Source organism: Gnatocerus cornutus, chromosome 5, assembly GCF_029298725.1.
Source record: "Gnatocerus cornutus isolate USDA-ARS CGAHR chromosome 5, icGnaCorn1.1, whole genome shotgun sequence".
In the NCBI taxonomy this organism is placed as follows: Eukaryota; Metazoa; Arthropoda; class Insecta; order Coleoptera; family Tenebrionidae; genus Gnatocerus; species Gnatocerus cornutus.
This window is the reverse complement of record NC_142237.1, coordinates 19,841,020-19,859,538: the sequence shown is the minus strand read 5'-3', so window position 1 is coordinate 19,859,538 and position 18,519 is coordinate 19,841,020. Positions and strand designations below refer to the sequence as shown.

At 39.8% G+C, this 18,519-nt stretch overlaps 4 protein-coding genes across 7 annotated transcripts in view; 1 reads left to right on the top strand and 3 right to left on the bottom strand.

Moving 5' to 3' along the window:
* LOC148175565 (growth factor receptor-bound protein 14-like) overlaps positions 1–12,768 on the bottom strand; it is a 55,579-nt gene extending 42,811 nt beyond the window's left edge. Inside the window, exons 1-3 of one of the 4 annotated variants that reach the window (XM_088035454.1) lie at positions 12,420–12,768; positions 1,003–1,133; positions 794–953 (exon numbers count right to left, since the gene is read on the bottom strand). In XM_088035454.1, the coding sequence (XP_087891580.1) occupies positions 794–953; positions 1,003–1,133; positions 12,420–12,459 (331 nt within the window). In that variant the 5' untranslated portion in view covers positions 12,460–12,768. Of the gene's footprint in view, positions 1–793; positions 954–1,002; positions 1,134–1,201; positions 1,219–1,515; positions 1,658–12,419 lie in introns of those variants that run through there. The other 3 variants (XM_088035453.1, XM_088035452.1, XM_088035455.1) reach the window with 3 other exon arrangements.
* A 1,058-nt stretch (positions 12,769–13,826) lies between these two features.
* On the bottom strand, positions 13,827–14,690 carry LOC148175564 (uncharacterized protein C1orf198 homolog). Its single transcript, XM_088035560.1, has 2 exons — positions 14,176–14,690; positions 13,827–14,129 (listed from the first exon to the last, which is right to left on the bottom strand). Exons 1-2 carry the CDS (start codon positions 14,533–14,535, stop codon positions 14,028–14,030), a joined length of 462 nt encoding a protein of 153 aa, XP_087891686.1. The 5' UTR covers positions 14,536–14,690; the 3' UTR covers positions 13,827–14,027.
* LOC148175563 (STING ER exit protein) lies at positions 14,690–15,603 on the top strand. The gene is made up of 3 exons (XM_088035559.1): positions 14,690–14,889; positions 14,936–15,321; positions 15,372–15,603. Exons 1-3 carry the CDS (start codon positions 14,763–14,765, stop codon positions 15,507–15,509), a joined length of 651 nt encoding a protein of 216 aa, XP_087891685.1. The 5' UTR covers positions 14,690–14,762; the 3' UTR covers positions 15,510–15,603.
* Atg9 (autophagy-related protein 9) lies at positions 15,499–18,467 on the bottom strand. Its single transcript, XM_088035557.1, has 2 exons — positions 18,039–18,467; positions 15,499–17,684 (listed from the first exon to the last, which is right to left on the bottom strand). Exon 2 carries the CDS (start codon positions 17,663–17,665, stop codon positions 15,602–15,604), a length of 2,064 nt encoding a protein of 687 aa, XP_087891683.1. The 5' UTR covers positions 17,666–17,684; positions 18,039–18,467; the 3' UTR covers positions 15,499–15,601.
* Between the last annotated feature and the right edge of the window lie 52 nt (positions 18,468–18,519).

The following is an 18,519-nucleotide window of genomic DNA, read 5'->3' as shown; positions in this document are numbered from 1 at the left end:
ATTTATTAGGGTTCATTTCAAGGCAAATGAGACCCAACCACTAAACGATTTAAAAAGTCAAAGCCATAACCGCACTAGAGCGTTTGGTGAACTATATACTCAGGACAATGGATATGGGAGGGTTGCACCACTATGTTTCTTCCCAAAGATATGCCATGAAAAAATCCCCTTTCGCGATTACGAGAAATCGAACTATTGTGGTGGCGTACTTCCACTGTGTGGGCGGCGGGGGCAGCTGCATGCAACGATTGAGAAAACGTAAAACGGGGGTGGCGTGGGTTCCTTCATCGGCATTCCTTTTTGGTATTATTTTACTGTTATGGGACCATGTTTACTGTTTACGGAAAAGGCGTCATTAGCGAATGAAAATCAGCGTTACCTCCGTTAATTAAATTCGATATTTAACAACAGGAAATTCGTTACAGAATAAGTCATTCATTTTACAAAACGTGCTCATGGCTGGTTCAACTCGATCTTATTACATGTCATTTCGGCAAAAACGTGGGTCATTTTTGACTAACGTTCATCCTGGTGCTAGCGGAAATTGACGCAAGATTTACAAAATTCTCCATGTCCATCATGGATGATTTCGAAATTAAGCGGATTCTTTCATTAATTATGCATAATTGTTACGATTTCCATGGACAAACAACTCGGCATTGTATTTTAATTCATTAATTTATTAATTAAATGTGGCAATTAAAGGAGTCAATTAATCGACCCGTTGAGGTAAACATTTCAATTTTTGATCCCATCAACACATCAAGAACGCATTGACTTTACTCTCACTTACCCAAACCGTACTCCTGCCAATGCTCCACGATACTCCAATTAATACTTTTGGACACTCGGTTTTTGACAGCCAACAGTTGGCACAGATCGTTGACGCACAGATTTCTTTCGACAAGAACAGTTTGAACGCTGCCATCATCGTTGTAAAAGATTATCTCCTCCTGAAATCCACAAAATCAAATACGAAATCCATTTTACACCCAAATTCACCTCTTTCTCGTTCGTCGCATTGTCCTTATCTTCTGAAACGAGCTGGTTATAATCGAGGAAATTGTCGTTGAGACGTTCGTAACCCGACGTTTCGGCACACACACACTTCATCCTCGGGAATCGGCACCAAACTGAAACAAGATCGAAGTTTGTGAGTAATTTGTGACAACGAAGAAGCAATCGCTTGTGTTATTCGTACTTTATTAGTTTTTCGAAGAGGATGATTTAAAATGAAAGGGGAAAACACTCAACGTAAATTTCCGAACTTTACAACTTGACATCTCATATCGATAAAAATGTTACGATTTTCACTGTCATTATGATAAGTTTTTTGGAGGTTATCGCAGAAAAAATACTTCGATAAAATGATAGCGATTCAGCGTTAAATGATCGGTCATTAACGACAACAAACGTGTGAACGAGGGTCTATAATTTTACCCCGTCATTTCCAATTGTTTCGATATAAACTCCCCCCAACTTAAAGAAAATTATAAATTTTGTCGGTGGACTTACGAAAATTTTTTATCGTCTTCGAGAACATCGCGGCTTCTTTGAAATTTTCAGTAACCGTCATTTCCATTATTTCACCAAAATTTTGTACAAAATTTCGCGAACTTTTGACACAACATGACACCACTAGAACTCAACTGAATTTGATATTCAAACTTGAGATCTTCTCTGGCATTATCAATGCGGTGCTTACGAAATGTAATTTTTAAAACTCCGATTAGTATTTATACGATAGATAATGAACTATTAATAGAAAAACAATAAGAAGTGGTGGCATAAAAGGCCGATAAGTCGGTTATGAGGACAGTTTATATTAAAAAAAAATCTCGCAAATATATTTCAACAGATGTTTACCGTCGCAGCCTGAAGACAATAAGTTATATTCTGCGACTCTGCTATTCTTTATTTTGCGTTTTCGTAAAAAGTAAGACCTGTTAGATGTCAATTTTTTTTTATTCTCTTTGAATGAATAACCACTCCGTGCCTTGAGTTTTACTCTTTTAATAGCTCATTATTGTTTCCTCCCACTCCACCTCGCTCAATTTTATTGTTAAGATTACCAACGACTGTTGTTTTAATAATTTCTAAAGAATTTCGTTATCCATGACGTTAACAAAGGCTATCGCAAAACAAAGCCTGGATTTCTTTTCGACGAATCCGACGAATTTTCGACGAATTGATTAATAAAATTGCACGTTTGCATAAATTAACAACCATGAAGAAATTCAAACGATTCTAAATGATGCAATTATGTCATTAACACCTGTTCTCGTTTTAATTTATCTGTTTTTGCCAATTATGGCGTTCTTACTCATATTATTATGAATGAGTTCGGATTAGAAAGTTAAAGAAGCGAACACGTGAAGGAAATAATGTCATAAATAACTTCCAACAAAACGTAAACACAACTGACAATGACGAATCAAGACGTTTCATCATCCTAACAATTTTTGCGAGTTATGATGGATGTGACACGTGACAATTTCAAATGTTTTATTACGCTTTACCTGTATTCAGATAAATCGGTATTTAATTGCACAAAATTCGATGGAATTTTAATAAATTTCCTTTTACCGATCAATTCGTATTTATCTTTTTTTTTGGTTGACACGTGTGATTAAAATGACGCGGATAAAATATGTGGGTACCTTTTATTTTTCGAGAAATAACAACCCAAAAAAAACTTGAAAACATTTCACAGTCACGAACGACACTGATTTTAGCCCACAACTGACTGTGTTGTGAATTTCACCGTCGGAAGAGAATTTGGAGCAGCAATAGAAAGGAAACGAAAAAATAAAAAAAACCTAGAAATCTGCCAAAAAAAGCGGTTTCTGCTGTTCATGACCATTTCATATTCTCAGAAAACAAGACAAAATACGTATAAAAATCAACCCATTTTTTTTAGATAAATCAATTTTAATTCCTCCCAATTAAGATACAACTGATATCGGCCATTGTTTCGCAAAACAAAAACGTGAGAAACATTTTAGACGTGATCGAATGACATTCAAAATTGGCCATTAAAAGTGCATTCGCTGTTTCAGACCACATTTTTTCTTCCTGCGGTATTTCCCTGAGGAGTGACCCTCCAAACCTTAATCGGCGGCGGTCGCCAAACGAAAACAAATTCCTGGAAGGAAGACTAATCTCATTTCGACGAACGTCCGATGCATTGGTTGTGGGAACAGGAACGTATCGCGAATATCACATGACTCGGAGAGAGGCGATCGATTGGTTGCCGCCCTCCAACGCGTGGGTTCGAAAGGTGCAAAAGAAAAACCTCCAGAAGCAAAGTGGTGATTGTACATTTTTTTTAGAATTGCCAAATTCCCCGAACTTTCGACGATGATTTTCTTTCTCCCAGGCGATTAGCGTGTACTGAAGAGGTCACCGCTGACGTATGAAACCAGTATGCTGTTGATGAATGAATGAATATGCGTAGACCGTTACAAACCTTTGTTCATGAGCGTTGTGTTTTTTTTCGCAACGCGATAAGGCTCACCCTTCGCGAAAATAACACGAATCTAATTAATTTTGTTCTTTTATGTTGCAACACCTGACCTTTATTAATAATTCGCTCGAAATTAATTACAAGGGAGCGCTTGAAAGGAATGCTTCAAAATGAACTGGTAATTACTAAACGAGGGCTAATAAAATGTGGATTCTGATAACGGAAGAACTTTTCGAAGATGTTCCTCTTTCTCTTAATTCACAAGTCATTGTTAACGTGGCAGATGGTTAATGATATTTTTTATTTTGATCGAATTAATTGAACGAAGTTTCTCCCTTTTATTACAAAAATTACATAATCTCGGACGGAATTTATCTCGACACGAGATCTCGATTTGATATTTTTGCCAAGCGCCATATGGTTTCGACATGCGGTTCTTGGATTTTATTGACGACTCTTTCTGACACCCCAATTTTTCGTTTTGTAATCACGGAGAAAATTTTCGTTTGACAAAGTTTTGCTTGTTTTTCAGGAACAGACTTGCGTTAAAAAGCTATTCTATCTTTATACATGTTAAGAAGGTAGCTTAAGATGGATTTTTCAATTTTTCTTTCGTTTTTTAAACCACCGAATGTGATTCTGGAGGCAACTAAAACAAAAACTTGATCCCACAAATCGATCTGCAATCCTCGCCAACTCCCAAAAATAGCAGAGTTGTAAAACCCATATACCTTCGCGTCATGAACAGTACCACGAAGAAAATAATGATGCAATAAATGTTTAAATTTATTCGTGCAATAAATAAACCGAAAGTACATGAATCATAAGTAGAAAGTACTTAAATTTATATCCTCATCATGGGACTGAACTATTTCAATTCTTTTGGCGGCTTTCTTCTCGGAAAGCTATTATGATGTTTTTCCGCGATTTCGAGGATGAGCCATCGCGTATGATGCAACCTCGCCTTGTTTTTCAGCAATGATTCAATTTTACATGTTTCGTAAATCGCGACAAGACCACCAGACCCACCCAACATTGTTTAATGCAACAATTTCACAAGAAGCGATTCGATCAGATTTTGTTATTAACCAAAGTGTTTACAGTGCAATGTTGTGCAATTTTATTAGAACGACACACTTTACTAAAGCAAACAATGTGCCCTAGTCGAGAAATTTTCTCAACAAAAATTGGGGCATGTCAACCTGCCAAACTACGACATTTGTGCCAATTTCCAATACATAAATTTGTCGTACATGAATGAATTCTAGGCGACCTTCGCAACTCCTCGTTGCTCTCGATAAAATCTGCACTATATGATGCAATAGCAAATAAGGGGGAGAAATTGGGCGGCTTTAGAGGCCTCTCATGACTCGCCAAATCTGAAAACAATCCGTCATATGACGCTCATTCTCCTTGTTTATTATACACAAACGGTGGAATTTCCTGTTTGTTGCATTGTTCCATGCTTTCAAGTGATGAATCCTCAAAAACACAATGTCAAAACTGATTCGAAAAAGTAGCAACATGAATAAACATGTTCTTCGTATTATTACACGGCCTGCTCGATTAAGCCCGTAACGGTTAGACACGCACAATAACAATCTTTTTTTCCTCTCTTTCTTGCAGTTGAAGGCATGAATGAATTTCCGTTTAGACATTCCACTTACGAGTTCCCTCCACAACATCCTGTCGCAGTAATTGAGGATAAAAATTATTATAGCGAGCAGCAAACTTTGATGTCTCTATGATGAATAACTGATACGAGAGACGAATTTCTGATGATACAACTTTCTACATAAATTATCAAAGACAGGGGGAATATAACAGAAGCATCGCAGGAAATCGCAAGGAGAAGACGATGGTAGCCCTCGCAGTTTTTCAGCGATGAATAATTTTATTTATTGAGGCATCAGTTTTGACACGATTCTTTGCAATCGCCTCTATCTACCATCTGAGCTGACATCGTTACAATGTCAATCAACTTTCTACCTTCCCCATTGTCAAATTCGTGTCACAAACCCACCAAATCCTCTATAATCTTCACTCTAGTCACGACTTGTTTACCAAATTCTCAACTTGGAAATCCTTCAACTTTGCAACGAAAAAACTTTTCACCACGTGACCAACCCCTAAAATTGCGTGTCACACTCACCGTCTGAGAATTTTTAACTACTGATACTATCAAAATATGTATCGCAAATATTTCACGGAAAGTATAACAAGGAGAACAACAATATTGCGGAACTCGATTGATACAATTACACGTTAACGGTTCAATAAATTCCTGATAAACACAGTGTTTACATGAATGGAAAGTACAGACACAATAGACTCCTCTCTCTCACTCGTTCTCCCATCGACTTAAATATAGATCGCCAGCAAAATATTTACCCGAAGATAAACAAAAGTTGGCGGTTTTTACGCACCTGGAATCCATCTTCCCCTGTCAAAAACAAAAACACAAAAAAACATATAATTTTCGTTTATTTTTATCGATATCGATTACAAATCGCTTGTACCAGATACTCCGGGTCCTAATTCGCCCGCACGCTTGCGCATTTTTCCGCCCGTGGGCGTGAAAATTTACAATTTGTCAGAAGAAATAAAAGTCATGTTCAGCATACAATATACAGAGTGTTGTCCATAACCTACACCAATACGAACGTCGTTCGCTTATTTTCTTCAGTCGTGCGCTCTCGACCGAGGCGAAATATTGATCCGGATACCTTATATCCGATGAAGTTGTGTCTTTTCTTGAAACGTCAGGTCCATCTTCAGGGCGGGGAACGTTCGATTTACTACAGTGTAACCAAATTGTAGGTTTTATGGTCGTCATCAAACTCTTTTATTGCGGGCGGACGACTTCTGTGATAAATCACGCGAGAACGAAACGCTTCGGAAATGAAGCGATTCCTACTTAATTGTTTATGAGAATCTCGCGCTTAGAGAAATTCGTTTTGTTGAGGGAAATAAATATTTATGAGCTTGCGTAGGAAACGATGAATTATTATTACCGAGGAGTCTTATTGTTGTGAGAAATGGAACAGATTAAAAAAAACTGGAAAAATACCCTTTGTTTGGCGCTTTCCATTCGGTTTTTGTCTCTTTGGTTTCTACTAATGAGGTGGAAATGTGCCTTTTGTTGCTTTGGAAATCTCCAGATTGCAGTCTCATCAAAAGAAAAAAAGGGGTGACAGGTCTATTCAAAACGACATAACTGAGGTTAAGTAAAGCGTTGACACCTCTCTTCTAGACTTTGTATAATATAGTATAACTTAGTAAAACTGACTCTTGACTTTATGGCTGTCCGCAAGGAGTTTACTGTTGTGAAATTACCAACTTTAAAACGCTTTCTTCTATCCTCGTTTTATGTCTTTGCGTCGACAGTTCGCTACAAGATTGTAAACATGCCAGATATACACGGTGGGAAAAAAAGTTCTCTTGATCAAATTCCCAGACTGAAAATCATGATGGTACGAAACCAAACAGTTTCAACCTTATTTTGAATCATTGAAGAATTTTCGTAATGGCGTTCCAAATAGCCACGTTTGAATAACAGAACGCTGCCAAGGTATGACGTTATCTTCACCGGATAAAGAAATTCCGTCCATTCTTTGGTTCACAATTATTATACTTAATGTAAAGTGCGTTTGGACATGGGATTCCCAAAGAAATGTCACATTAAATCTTCCCTTTATGACTTTCTGCGTTTATCGATCTCGGCCATAACTTTTCGACAAGTGACCACTTAACTTCTACATCAATAACCTCGCCATCTACACGCCCAAAGCTGAAGATTTAATAATCCATAACTCCCAAGACCTCCATTCTCATCCGACCACTAATTCTCCATTCGCCAAAACATTACATTCGGTTTCATCCCACGATCAAAGCAAACAAACCGCTAAACGAAGACGATTTTCCCCTTTAATCTCTCTTCGCGTAAATTTCCATTCCTTTCTTTACACACTACATTACGCCGATTCAAGTAGAACTGGAGAGTCCTCTTGATACCCGTTTTGAAACTGTAATAAATTAAATTATGCCAACTAAAACCGAAAAAAAGACGTCGGACGAGTAAAAAAAACACAATTTCGTCGGTTCGAGATTCATCCCGGACAATTTAATTATGCTTCAGACGTTCCCTGGAGGAGTCGGCGCGAAGTGCCAACCCCCCTTCCAGGAGCGTCCAGACGACAAGTCTAAAAAACACACACGAAAGCGAAGCAAACAGAGAACCTTGAGGTCCTCGGCTTCTATTTACGTTTAACAAAAATCCCAACGAAAAGCATCTTCTGGCGTGGCGAGTCGGTGACCCGTTTTGAATTAGGCCGTCGAGACGCCGCAATAACAACAATGCGCGTGGCGGCGCCGAGACGAGTAAATCGATTTTCGATACTACGAGACGTAGTACGAGTGCGCACGCTTACTAGATGCACCTGGAAAAAGGGGGGCAATTTTTGGGACGGGGTAAACAATTCATAAAGTCGAAAGAGGCGCGGTGGGGAGATGGAGGAGGAGGAGGAGGAGGCTGGAGAGACGACGACGCTCTCCGGGCAGCTACCCCAAGCCTGGGAATATAGAGCTCAAAAATCGAGCACTGAGAGCTCCGAGTGGGTAGATAAATATTATAAATAAATTAAGCGAAAGTTGAGGGAGACTTTTCTTCTAGGACCGATCGTAATAAATATACGTAACAGGTGTACGAAATGGCGACGTAATTGGCAGTCGTGAAGATCCCAAAGACCCCAACTGTTATTCAACCTACAAAACCCAAACAAAATATTCTTTATGATTATTATTTACACGGCGTTTTCCCCTATGGCCGCAATAAAAATTCCCTGTTGATGGTTTCGCACAGAACATAAATAATTCTTCTGACACCATAATAATCGTGAAAAGTGGGACATTGAACACCTTCCATGGAAGCCAATTGCCAACTCCCATTATGTATCAAAAATACCACGCTAGACCATTAACGTGAAATTTAATTAATCCCCTTCTACCTCCTAGTCAACACTTCGATCCAGAATAAACGACAGGTGCTGGAGAGACGGCAACAGACCACAACAGCATACGACACTCCTTTTGTGATCTCTCAGTCGGTAAACGAGGCACACCTGCTGTGAGTCCAAAGTGCCAAGAAGAAGAAAAAGAAGAGAATGGCGTATATACTCGGTCGTACGATTTCAGTACCAACGGCGACCAACTATTTATAGACGTAAAAGCGTGGTAATTGGAAGAAGAAGCTCGGTGGGAGTGTTGGGCTATTCTTGGACGATGGTTCGCGGAAGTTTATTGCCACCATGATTTAATGAATTAATGAATTTAAAAAAAAGAATCAACTTCCTGATGTGTCGTTTTGAAGCGCCCCCATACCTTCAACTTACACTTTCCTCAAGCGAACAATGAACCTGAAATTGTAGCGACGCAATATACAAGACAACCCAAAAACCCAGCGATTAATTAAGTGGAAAAACCTTCCGGTTACCGCATTGTACCGAATCAATTATTTAACGCGACACAATATTTTGCCACGACTTCTATCAAAGTTTTAACGGTGCATTGAAACCCAACAACAAACAACAAACCCAAGATCATCGGACGCAAATCAGTGGACACAAGGTGTGCACTCGCCGAATAATTAGCAATGGGGCCAAATTAGGGGCCCAGCTTAGGCCGTTGCCCAAAACGTTGACCTCGACGAAGAAATACAAACAACGTGTACTTGACTCTCGTCCGCGAATCGATTCGTTATTAAAGAAAATACGTCGTTGGTGGGACGTTGATCCCACGTTTGAAATCTCTTGAATGAAAGGTCCACGACGACCTTTAGAAGAAAAATACAACACACGCGTATGTAAATGTGCCAACATCTGTTTGTGGCACCTGACAGTCTCATCTAAACTAGCACACGTGCTATTTCCTTCGCGAAACCATTTTTAAAGGTCTTTTACCCACGTGGCCTTGTTTTCGAGATTTTCCGCTTCAGCGACGAATTCTTTCGTGGTTTTCGGATTGCGTATGAATGACGTTGAGGTTTCTTCCGTGAAAAGCATTTTGCACAATAGTTGCTCTCACGTAACCACCTTGTTTATGTGCTTGGAAAAAATTTGAATTTAAAATTCGCTACACTCAAAAATAGACAATGGAAATGTGCTCATTTTTTTATTACCTCATTATTTTTTTGTACTTGATAATTTTCCATTACGAATCAACGCTGCACTAATAGAATCTTCGTTCGATTGTCAATTGTTTTTAAAAGCGAGTGTGGCGTAATTTCCCTTAACAAATGGTACCAACCGATTTCGTAATAACGGCCTTATTAGTATGCACAATGGTCTTGATCTCGGTTCGGTTATAAATTAATATTCAAAGACGGGCGCCCTGTGGTCGAGGAACGTTCAGTATTTAATATCTACTTTTTTACTGGATAAACATGATTTTTGATTCGGAATTTGACTACGAAAGCGTTCTAATCGTTTTCTAAAAAGGGCCGCAGCCATCAAAACTCGCTTCACGTATAAACAAAACGAAATCGAAATTGTTTAATTAATTTTATTAGTTCGGTCGTAAAACCGGGAATTATGTAACGATGAGTTCCTTCTCTATCGATTCCAACTAAGGTAATAAAACGCCAGTCCAAACGTGCTTACTCCGGTATTATATGCCTACATTTATTGCTCAACTACCACGAAAACCATTAAATTAAACATTCTTCTCGGCATGTGTTCAAACGGGCAAATTTTTCGGATTTTGGGGTCGTCGATTTCGCTCCCCGACGATTGTTTCTTCTGTGTTTATTTTCTTTTAATAGCACTCGATAATATGTAAATTACGTTTATTATTCATGACCGTGCGTAAAAACGGAATTGGAAGTCGGGGAGGCTAAGTTGGTACACGAGAAAGTTTCAAATTACAGAGTTATAGTACAAGCCTGCAATAACCCACAGTTGTCGAGAATCCCAGGATTAGTTTGCATGAAAAATTCGAATTACCGACCTGGAAACGGGTCGAGTTTCTTATTATTTCATTACAGTGGTGGGTATCGATTTCTAACTTTCTATACCGATGAGAAATTTGGATTATTGGGAAGGCGTGAAGTCGCAAAGAGCCCAGCTTAAAGGGATGAATATTCAAATCTCGAAATCTCGCGACGTCACTGAGAATACATGACTCAACGATTGTTTATCATTGCGCAATATTTCACCGAAAACTCTTGAAATAAAGTGCTAATTTATTTACAAAGTCCTCTAAAACCGCCACTAAGCTTGTTCATCTCTTCAAAGGAGAAAACATCGCGTGACAAGAATCGAGAACATTGTCGGAATTTATAGTGATGGAGGCTCCGTATTTATAGTTCCTTGTATAAATAAATAAATAACATTTGTTTGAGTGAAGATAGCCTACAATTAAAAGATTGACGCTCGGCATTGCAGCCCTACGCACAATAGAAAGAAAAAAGGAGTTACATTTCCAAGGATTTGCGTCACGTGTCGAGGTCGCTCAATTTCATGTTTTTGTCCTGGAAATGACCGTATCATTGTCAAGGTGCTCATAAAGCGAACAATAATAGTTCAGGGTTGTTTTGTTCGAGTCTTGCATGTTACTTGTATTATAAATTGAAAAAACTCAGACTCTGAGAACGAGCGGCGATTGCGTAAAACCCTTTGTTCTTGGCGGAGGTGGAGAAAACTAATTGGTTTTTCTTGTGTAAAATTGATACAAATGGCTAGGAGAGACACTACCTGGCTGCTTGGAATTAGAGGCGTTCAAGGCGCTTTTTTTGCAACTGTGGTGCATATTGTCCTTGCTCTTTTGCCGAATACATATTTAGTTCCTCGTGGGAAATTCTAACAGCAAATTAAATCTACAGAGCGTTCATTTTAAAATCACAGAGCAGGCTATAAATAGTATATCGTAATTATAATTAAGAGCTTCCACGGAACAACGAGCGACGCATCCAAATTGTTGCAGTAAAAACGAGAGAAGCTTTAATTTTAAATAATGGCTCTGTACTTTTTATTTAATTCGAAATGTGCTGGCCAATTTTTTGACAATTTGTAATATTAACATGTGCTTATGGCCGATCAGTGAACATTTTAAAGTCGACCATATGGTCCTGATGATTTCGGAGTTGTTTTAGCAACTATATAAATTAAACTGTTCCAGATATTCCGCAAGCCCTCCATTAATATACATACAATTTTCAGATTCTTGGAAAAGATAATCCTCTATTGATCCAGTAAAAATTTAAATTTATACGATGCGAAATATGCGATCCAGATGGAAATACGAGGCAGTGGGTCAATTATAGAATAGTTATGGTTATCTGGGGAACGATTGGTCGAGTTTTAGAATGGGGAAAATTTCAATCTTTACGTCGAAATGCAGACAATTGGTGACAGACATTTCTCGTAATAGAGGAATAGACGCCTATTTTAGGAAAGTTAAATTTAGTTCGTAATAGAGCTAGAAGCCATATTTGAATGGTTATTCTTAGGACGTCTGATAGCAAATAAAAATTTTAAAAATGACTAGTTGGCTAGTATGACGTCAAAATGTCACAATAATACCAAAGATCCAGACCTAAAATCCCCAATAAATCACGAATCGAGGCCCACTTTACCGAAATTGTGACCAATTACACCAAATTTACATACTTAACCTCCGGACCTTTCTGACCTCTCATTCTCCGCCACTGTTCTCACGGTAAAAACATTTTGTTCATCCACTCCCCAAGCGTGGAATTAAAACAATATTCCCAGAAAACAGCCCCTAGGTTGAGTTTTCCTGCGTAGGCGGCTTTGCCTCTTAATTTCGCCGACATTTGACATTTGTGTTTTGTTTATCTGTTTTAGCAACCCCACAAAACAAAACAGTTATTTTAGCTCTTTTAAACGAAAACATGGAGAAATTGGTATAAAAAAAAGAGTACAAAAACCGAACTTACGATTATTTCTATCGTGTCGCGTCAAAGCCCCGAAATCCATCTTGCGAGTTTAGTCTTGATAAAACAAAGAAATGCACGTGTCCATTGCCACAATGCCTTCGAAAGTCAATTTTCCACCACTTGAAACACCCACAACACAAATTTTGTTCAAAAGAACTGAGAAAACACAAGAGGAACAACAGCACGCTAATAAAAAGCACGAACTACTAACCACCAATAGGATTTACTAGCTAGCTAAGATCTAGTAAGTCAAGATACCAATCTGTCAACAAAGCAGTGGCGCGAAATTCGAACGGACGCTACAACAACACCACACGGAATCCGTACACAGACTGAGAAAAATAAACCGTAAACACAACTTCTACGTAGCGTGTCTACGCGCAAGAGCGTAGTAAAACACTCCGTCTCTCTCCTCCGGTCGAAACATCCTCTGGTTACGTCATTCGAAGAATTGCAACGAAATTGGGCTAACGGTTCAGGTGCAAGGACGAGGGACGCCTCAATCCGGATCTGGAGGCGCCGGGACAGAGCCGGATTCAGTGGGACAGATCCTGGAGGGAGGGTCAAGGCCTCGGCAATGAATTGTATGATTATGATAAGAAATTTACATAGGCTGGCCTACCTCAAAGAATGGAAAGTTGAGGAGGTGCAGTGGAAAATTATTCGATTTATACCGATCTGTGGTAAATAAAAATGGGGCATTGCTATCAAAGCGGTGTTTACTGCAAGTAAACACCCAAAATAGGTAAGAATGTTCTAAAGTCCTCGACCTGCTGAGTCACCTCTCCACTCCTCGTTTGATATCACTGCAAGTTCTTGTTAAAAGTTATCTTATTCCGCTCACGTGGCGAACGTAGGTGGAGTTATTTATTCTGATTCACACAAGCAGTAGTAATTACAAGTTCAACAGAAACAACAAAAAACAGAAATAAACTCACTTATCTCGAACACGATTAGTGGAGTCATAAAAAATAACTGCTGCAACTGAAAAAATGTAAATTTAATTAGTATTTCACTTCTGAAGGCTGCAGCGGAATGCGTTTATCGAATTGTTTTCAACAAACACCTAAATACCATTCTTTGTTTGTAGTGTTAACATGCCATAATTCCACGCGTTGTGCCAAATATTTCAAATCTGCACTAGTATTCACCAATTTTGAAGGAATTTCTGCTAATTGCAGCAGGAGCAAACAACATTCAGTGAAGGCCAAACTGTTTGCAATAAAATAAAATACTGCGATCATCACGAAACACCAACTTCAAACTATTTATTAAATTATAAATAGCACAAAGTTGTTTTTAATAATAGATACTGCAGAGGAGAAACATGAGGTTTATACGGTAATAGCGTTAATTTTTTTAATTGTTGTTTATCGCTTATCGACATTTGTTTGCGAATTAGATAAAAACACATTTTTTTTTCAAATCCTGTATTCATTTGCTATACAAAATTTATAATTTGGTGATATAATTTATGACTCGGTTTATTGCAAGTAAAACACTTTCATCTTTTTACGCTGAGATTAAATAACCATTAGTGTTAGTCAGACACTACAAGATTACAAAACTGTTATAAATAAAAAATCTTTGGTTTGCTCGTCCCTAAAACTACCAGTTGTCTAAAAAGTCCAGTCCAGTTTTAGGTAAAGTGTTGCCTGGACTCTCTTGAGGTAACTCTGGCTCATCTTCCAAAAAGATCTCCACAGGTTTCTGCAAGAAACTGTTAGTCACAACTCCCCCAAACCCACACCCTCACCTTGGGTCTCTGCTTGACTTTCTTAGGTTCATCCTCTGTTACAAACAGATGTAGATTCCTCTGACTCTTGGTCTTAAAACTAAAAGGCCCTGAGTGTTCATCAGTGTATGAGCAATTTTCATCTATTATTAGTTTGACTGCAAATTCATTAATATTGGTCTCGATTTCGTCCTGGTTATACTTAAGTAAGGCCTCTGGAGTGATGATACTCTCGGATAAGATCTCCTTTTGTTCCTTTTCCGAAATTGTCTGCCACAGGTCTTCATAAGCCATTTTGGTCTGTTTCATATCATCGTACATCCGACGAGATATCGAGTTGAGTTTGCTGAAATACTCTTCAGCGGCTTGTTTGAGAGCCATGGTCGCGACGTGGGCACTAATTCATAATTCTGACCACGGAAATAACATTTTTGAGTTTGTTTACAACCAAAACCTCATGACCTCGCCCATCAACTTCGCCACCAACATAAACGTCACAAAATCACTATAAACAACCAGCAAAATTTAGGGGAATTCTTCGCTGAGGTGTGGTAAAGTGACGTTTCGTGACGACCGTAAATTAGGTTATGTTTTTGTAAACAGTGTTAATGACAATGCCTAAAGTCGTTTCGCGAAGTATCGCCTGTTCGGACAGCAAAGACCAGGAAGAATACGGCGATGAGAAGCCCCTCCACATCTACTACTGTCTCTGCGGACAAATGACGCTCATTTTAGGTTAGGTCCAACGTCACGTTTCGTTTTCTAATTTTTTAGCTTTCAGATTGTTCAATCGAGAGGCTACCTTTAAGGAAGCGCGACGGAGCCCGAGTTTTAGATGGGACGAATCATGCTCACAAGATCACGTGCGACAACGACGAAACAGTTCACATTAAGCGACCTGAAGGGATTGAAAGACAGTACCGTCAGAAGTGTAAAAAGTGTGGGCTCTTGTTGTATTACAAACACGAGCCTCAGAGTCCCATCAGCTTCATAGTGAGGGGATCTCTAATTAAGAGTACAAATGAGGGGCCCATCACTGATATTTACAACCAAGTTGCAGTGGATAAGCCTAAGAAAATTATGGTTACTAAGCACACAAAGAATATGGGGAAGTTCAGCTCAGTGACGGTGTCCACGATAGACGAGGAAGAGGATGAAATCGAAGCGGTATGTAAAGTGGCCCCAAATTTTGCAGGTGTTGACTGTTTTTGTTCCAGAGGGAAGTAGCAGATAGTTATGCCAACAATGCGCGAATTATTGAGAAGCAGTTGGAGCGGAAAGGGATGAACAAGCGGAAACAGGAGACAAAGCTCCAGGAGTCGAAGAAAATCCGTGGGACGTTAATAGACAAATAAAAATGATTTTATTCCGAACAATCTTAAATATACATTATATTTACTCTTACTGTTACGAATTTTTAAGTTATATAATAAAAAATTTAGACTAGTCAATGGTTTCCTAATAAAGGCGTTGATTCTTGGGCAGTATTGCGCACTCTATGTTCAGTTCTGTTGCTATTTAAACTATGAAGATAAGTCGCGCTCAGCGCCATTTCCCTCACACTCATCAACGAGATTCCTTCGTGTGTCCACATTCGGCTGTGCCCATGATGCCGTTGCTGCTGGTCGATGAACGAAGACAATCGGTTTCTGGGGATGGCGATCGAAGGTAACGTGCCCTCCATCACAGGGATGGCTTCGGGGGCACAGGGTTCCCCAACTCTCCAATCTCTAAGTCCTATACTGTGGTCCAACTCTGTTAGCAACGGGTCTTGGTTGCTCATCATGGAAGCCACCATGTTGCTACTCTGATTCTGGACGTTCTTAACAAACGCTTGCACACTCTCTGGGGGTACCCAACTCGGGTTCGTCTTTGTAAAGTGCATGAGCGACATTTCCACTTTCCCTCCTTCGCACTGGGAGTACTGATCGGGCGTGGAGATGTTTTCTTCGTGCCATTCTGGATTCCCATGTTTGCGCACGTCCATCTGGGCGAAACTACAGACATCGCCGACGCCTACGACTGACACGGTGAAATTGCGGAAGAAATCTACAATCTCAACAGCGCGAGGATAGACGTGCCGCCATAAAATGTACGGTGTTAGAAGCGGAGACAGGATGGTTTCCAGCAACCCCACAAAACCGTACTGGAAGAGCTGCTCGAACTCTTTGCGCACCCTCCCGGTGTGCGCTTGTCCAACCCAATCCGGCGGAAGGTAGTGTGTGTGGTACACCACTTTCGTTAGAAGCTCATCCAAGTCCTGAGAAGTGGTCTCGTCCGGTGACATGGTCCTCAACACCGCCACGGCTATCCCCAAACCTGTCATGATGCTCAAAACGTGCTCAACAGTAAGAACATCCTCGTCGTAAATCGACAGACACACAAACACCGCTAAGAAAGCAGTCGCGTAGAAACCGATACTTTCAGAAATAATGGTCACCAAAGGTGAAGAAAAAGCTGCAAGGTACTTGGTAGCGGGACGATGGGCTCGGGTGAGACGCCCCTGCAACTCATGCTCTAATTCGTTGAAATGGCGCATGTACATGCGACCATAAAGAGACCACCGTCGCACCGCCAACACGCTCGGTTCTTTACGAATAACAGCGGCGTAGCTAAAGAAAGCGTGCAAGCTCTGCCACAGGAAGATAACCGGAGCAAAGACCAAATTCGCCGCCGCCAACCACAAAATTTGCTTGCCGAAATGGATAGCGAGGTCGTGACGCAAGTTCGGTTTCTTGTATTCTTCACGAAGGTGCCACGGGTGTTCAAAAGGTGACCACGGTGACCAGAAGAAAAGAAGTTGGATGTTAAAACGCAGTCCGGCTGTCCAATACACGACTTCGCCCACGAAAGGAACTTGCAACCGCGGCGGCAAGAGTCTTTTATTGATCATAGCCACCAAATAGTTTTGCTGCCTCAAAATCCTATGATAAATATCCAACTCCGAGAGTTCTCTTTTATGAATGCACATCTGTTGCTCCATCTGCACGGTGCGCACTTTCGTCTGTACTTCATGCCATGTTAAATTATCCAACTCGGGGTCTTCAATTTTCAATGCCGAGTTGTAAAACTGTTTGATGTCCCAGAAGTAGAACAGATGGTAGACGCCTCTTATAAGTTTGAACACCCAGACGATCATCGCGATTAAGAGTGCGATCCATGTTAAAGCAGTGAAGTTGGAGACGCAGTCACCAAACGGAAGAACGACGTCGTGGAGGGTAACTTTAGTTGCATTATGGCTCAGCGGAACTTCCTTAAAAAGAACCGGGTAATCGATACCGTGAAGAATATAAGCAGTCAAGAAGAGGATGAAAACGAATTGGATGAGCTCAAGGACTTCTTGAAGGAGCATACAGAAGAAACCGTGTCGTTGGTGGTATTGGTACATGCGGGAGAAGAATGAATCGAGATCTTCAATGTGGTTCCAACGAGCTCGCGACGGCTCGGCGACGTGGACGAGGACGCCGCCTTCTTCATCGGGTTCGTGTGTTTCCTGGAGCGAGGAGTACATTGTGATGGATATTAGCTTTCTACAACAAAAGACCTATTGTTAATAAATCAACTTTATTAATAAAGATAAAAGAACTTTTCGTAGTGTTATCTACTTATCATCCCAATTAAAACTCAAGTGCTGTGTAAACAAAAATTTAAAATTCAAATGTCCCGCATCCTGCTGTCGACTGTCATATTACCGAAGGTGATGAGACTTTCAGGGTTTGTTGTTACACAACATAAAACAGCTGATATCGATTCATAAAAAAGCCCCTTTGTGACCACGCAAAAGGACATTTCGATGCGCAAAAACATTAGACAATCAACAACAAAGACACCCAAAAAGTCACACAAAAACTTTCATTACGCGAGACAAAGACAATAAAACTTACCCAACATTTTCCTGGAAAAAGCAGATAAATCACTAGAATTTTGATGGTTTAATTGAAAAAACGCACGGTCACTTCATGGGGAAAGAACTGAATTTTAGTTGGTTTGCGTGTGCTATCGAAAACTGTTTCTGAAAACTGAAACGCGCAATTTTTTCACATCATCGTCAAACACAGAGAATTTTGAACGTGAAAAGTGCAAACTGAGTGACAGTTGTGACGGTTGGCGATCATGGAAGTGGATTTTGACACTTGGGAATTAACATCAGCGACAATTCGCAATTGATTACAGAATGTAATTACCACCCCACGTGGACACTTTATCACCTTTCACAGATCAAAAAAAAATTACGACCCTCGCAGCGCTCAACCCTGTAGGGAACACAACCCGAAATAAAAACTAGGAACATTCGTCACGTTCTATTGGTATCACTAATTTGTAAATTTAAATTTTCACGAGTATTTTCAATCAGCGACAAATTCT

Bases quoted from the DNA above. Each gene is read 5' to 3' on its own strand.
- LOC148175564 (XM_088035560.1), bottom strand. From the start codon at position 14,535: ATGGCTCTCAAACAAGCCGCTGAAGAGTATTTCAGCAAACTCAACTCG. The intron at 14,130-14,175 runs GTGAGGGTGTGG...AGTTTCTTGCAG, and splicing joins AAGTCAAGCAGAGACCCAAG to AAACCTGTGGAGATCTTTTT.
- Atg9 (XM_088035557.1), bottom strand. From the start codon at position 17,665: ATGTACTCCTCGCTCCAGGAAACACACGAACCCGATGAAGAAGGCGGC.
- LOC148175563 (XM_088035559.1), top strand. From the start codon at position 14,763: ATGACAATGCCTAAAGTCGTTTCGCGAAGTATCGCCTGTTCGGACAGC. The intron at 14,890-14,935 runs GTTAGGTCCAAC...TTTAGCTTTCAG, and splicing joins ACAAATGACGCTCATTTTAG to ATTGTTCAATCGAGAGGCTA. The intron at 15,322-15,371 runs GTATGTAAAGTG...TTTTTGTTCCAG, and splicing joins AAGAGGATGAAATCGAAGCG to AGGGAAGTAGCAGATAGTTA.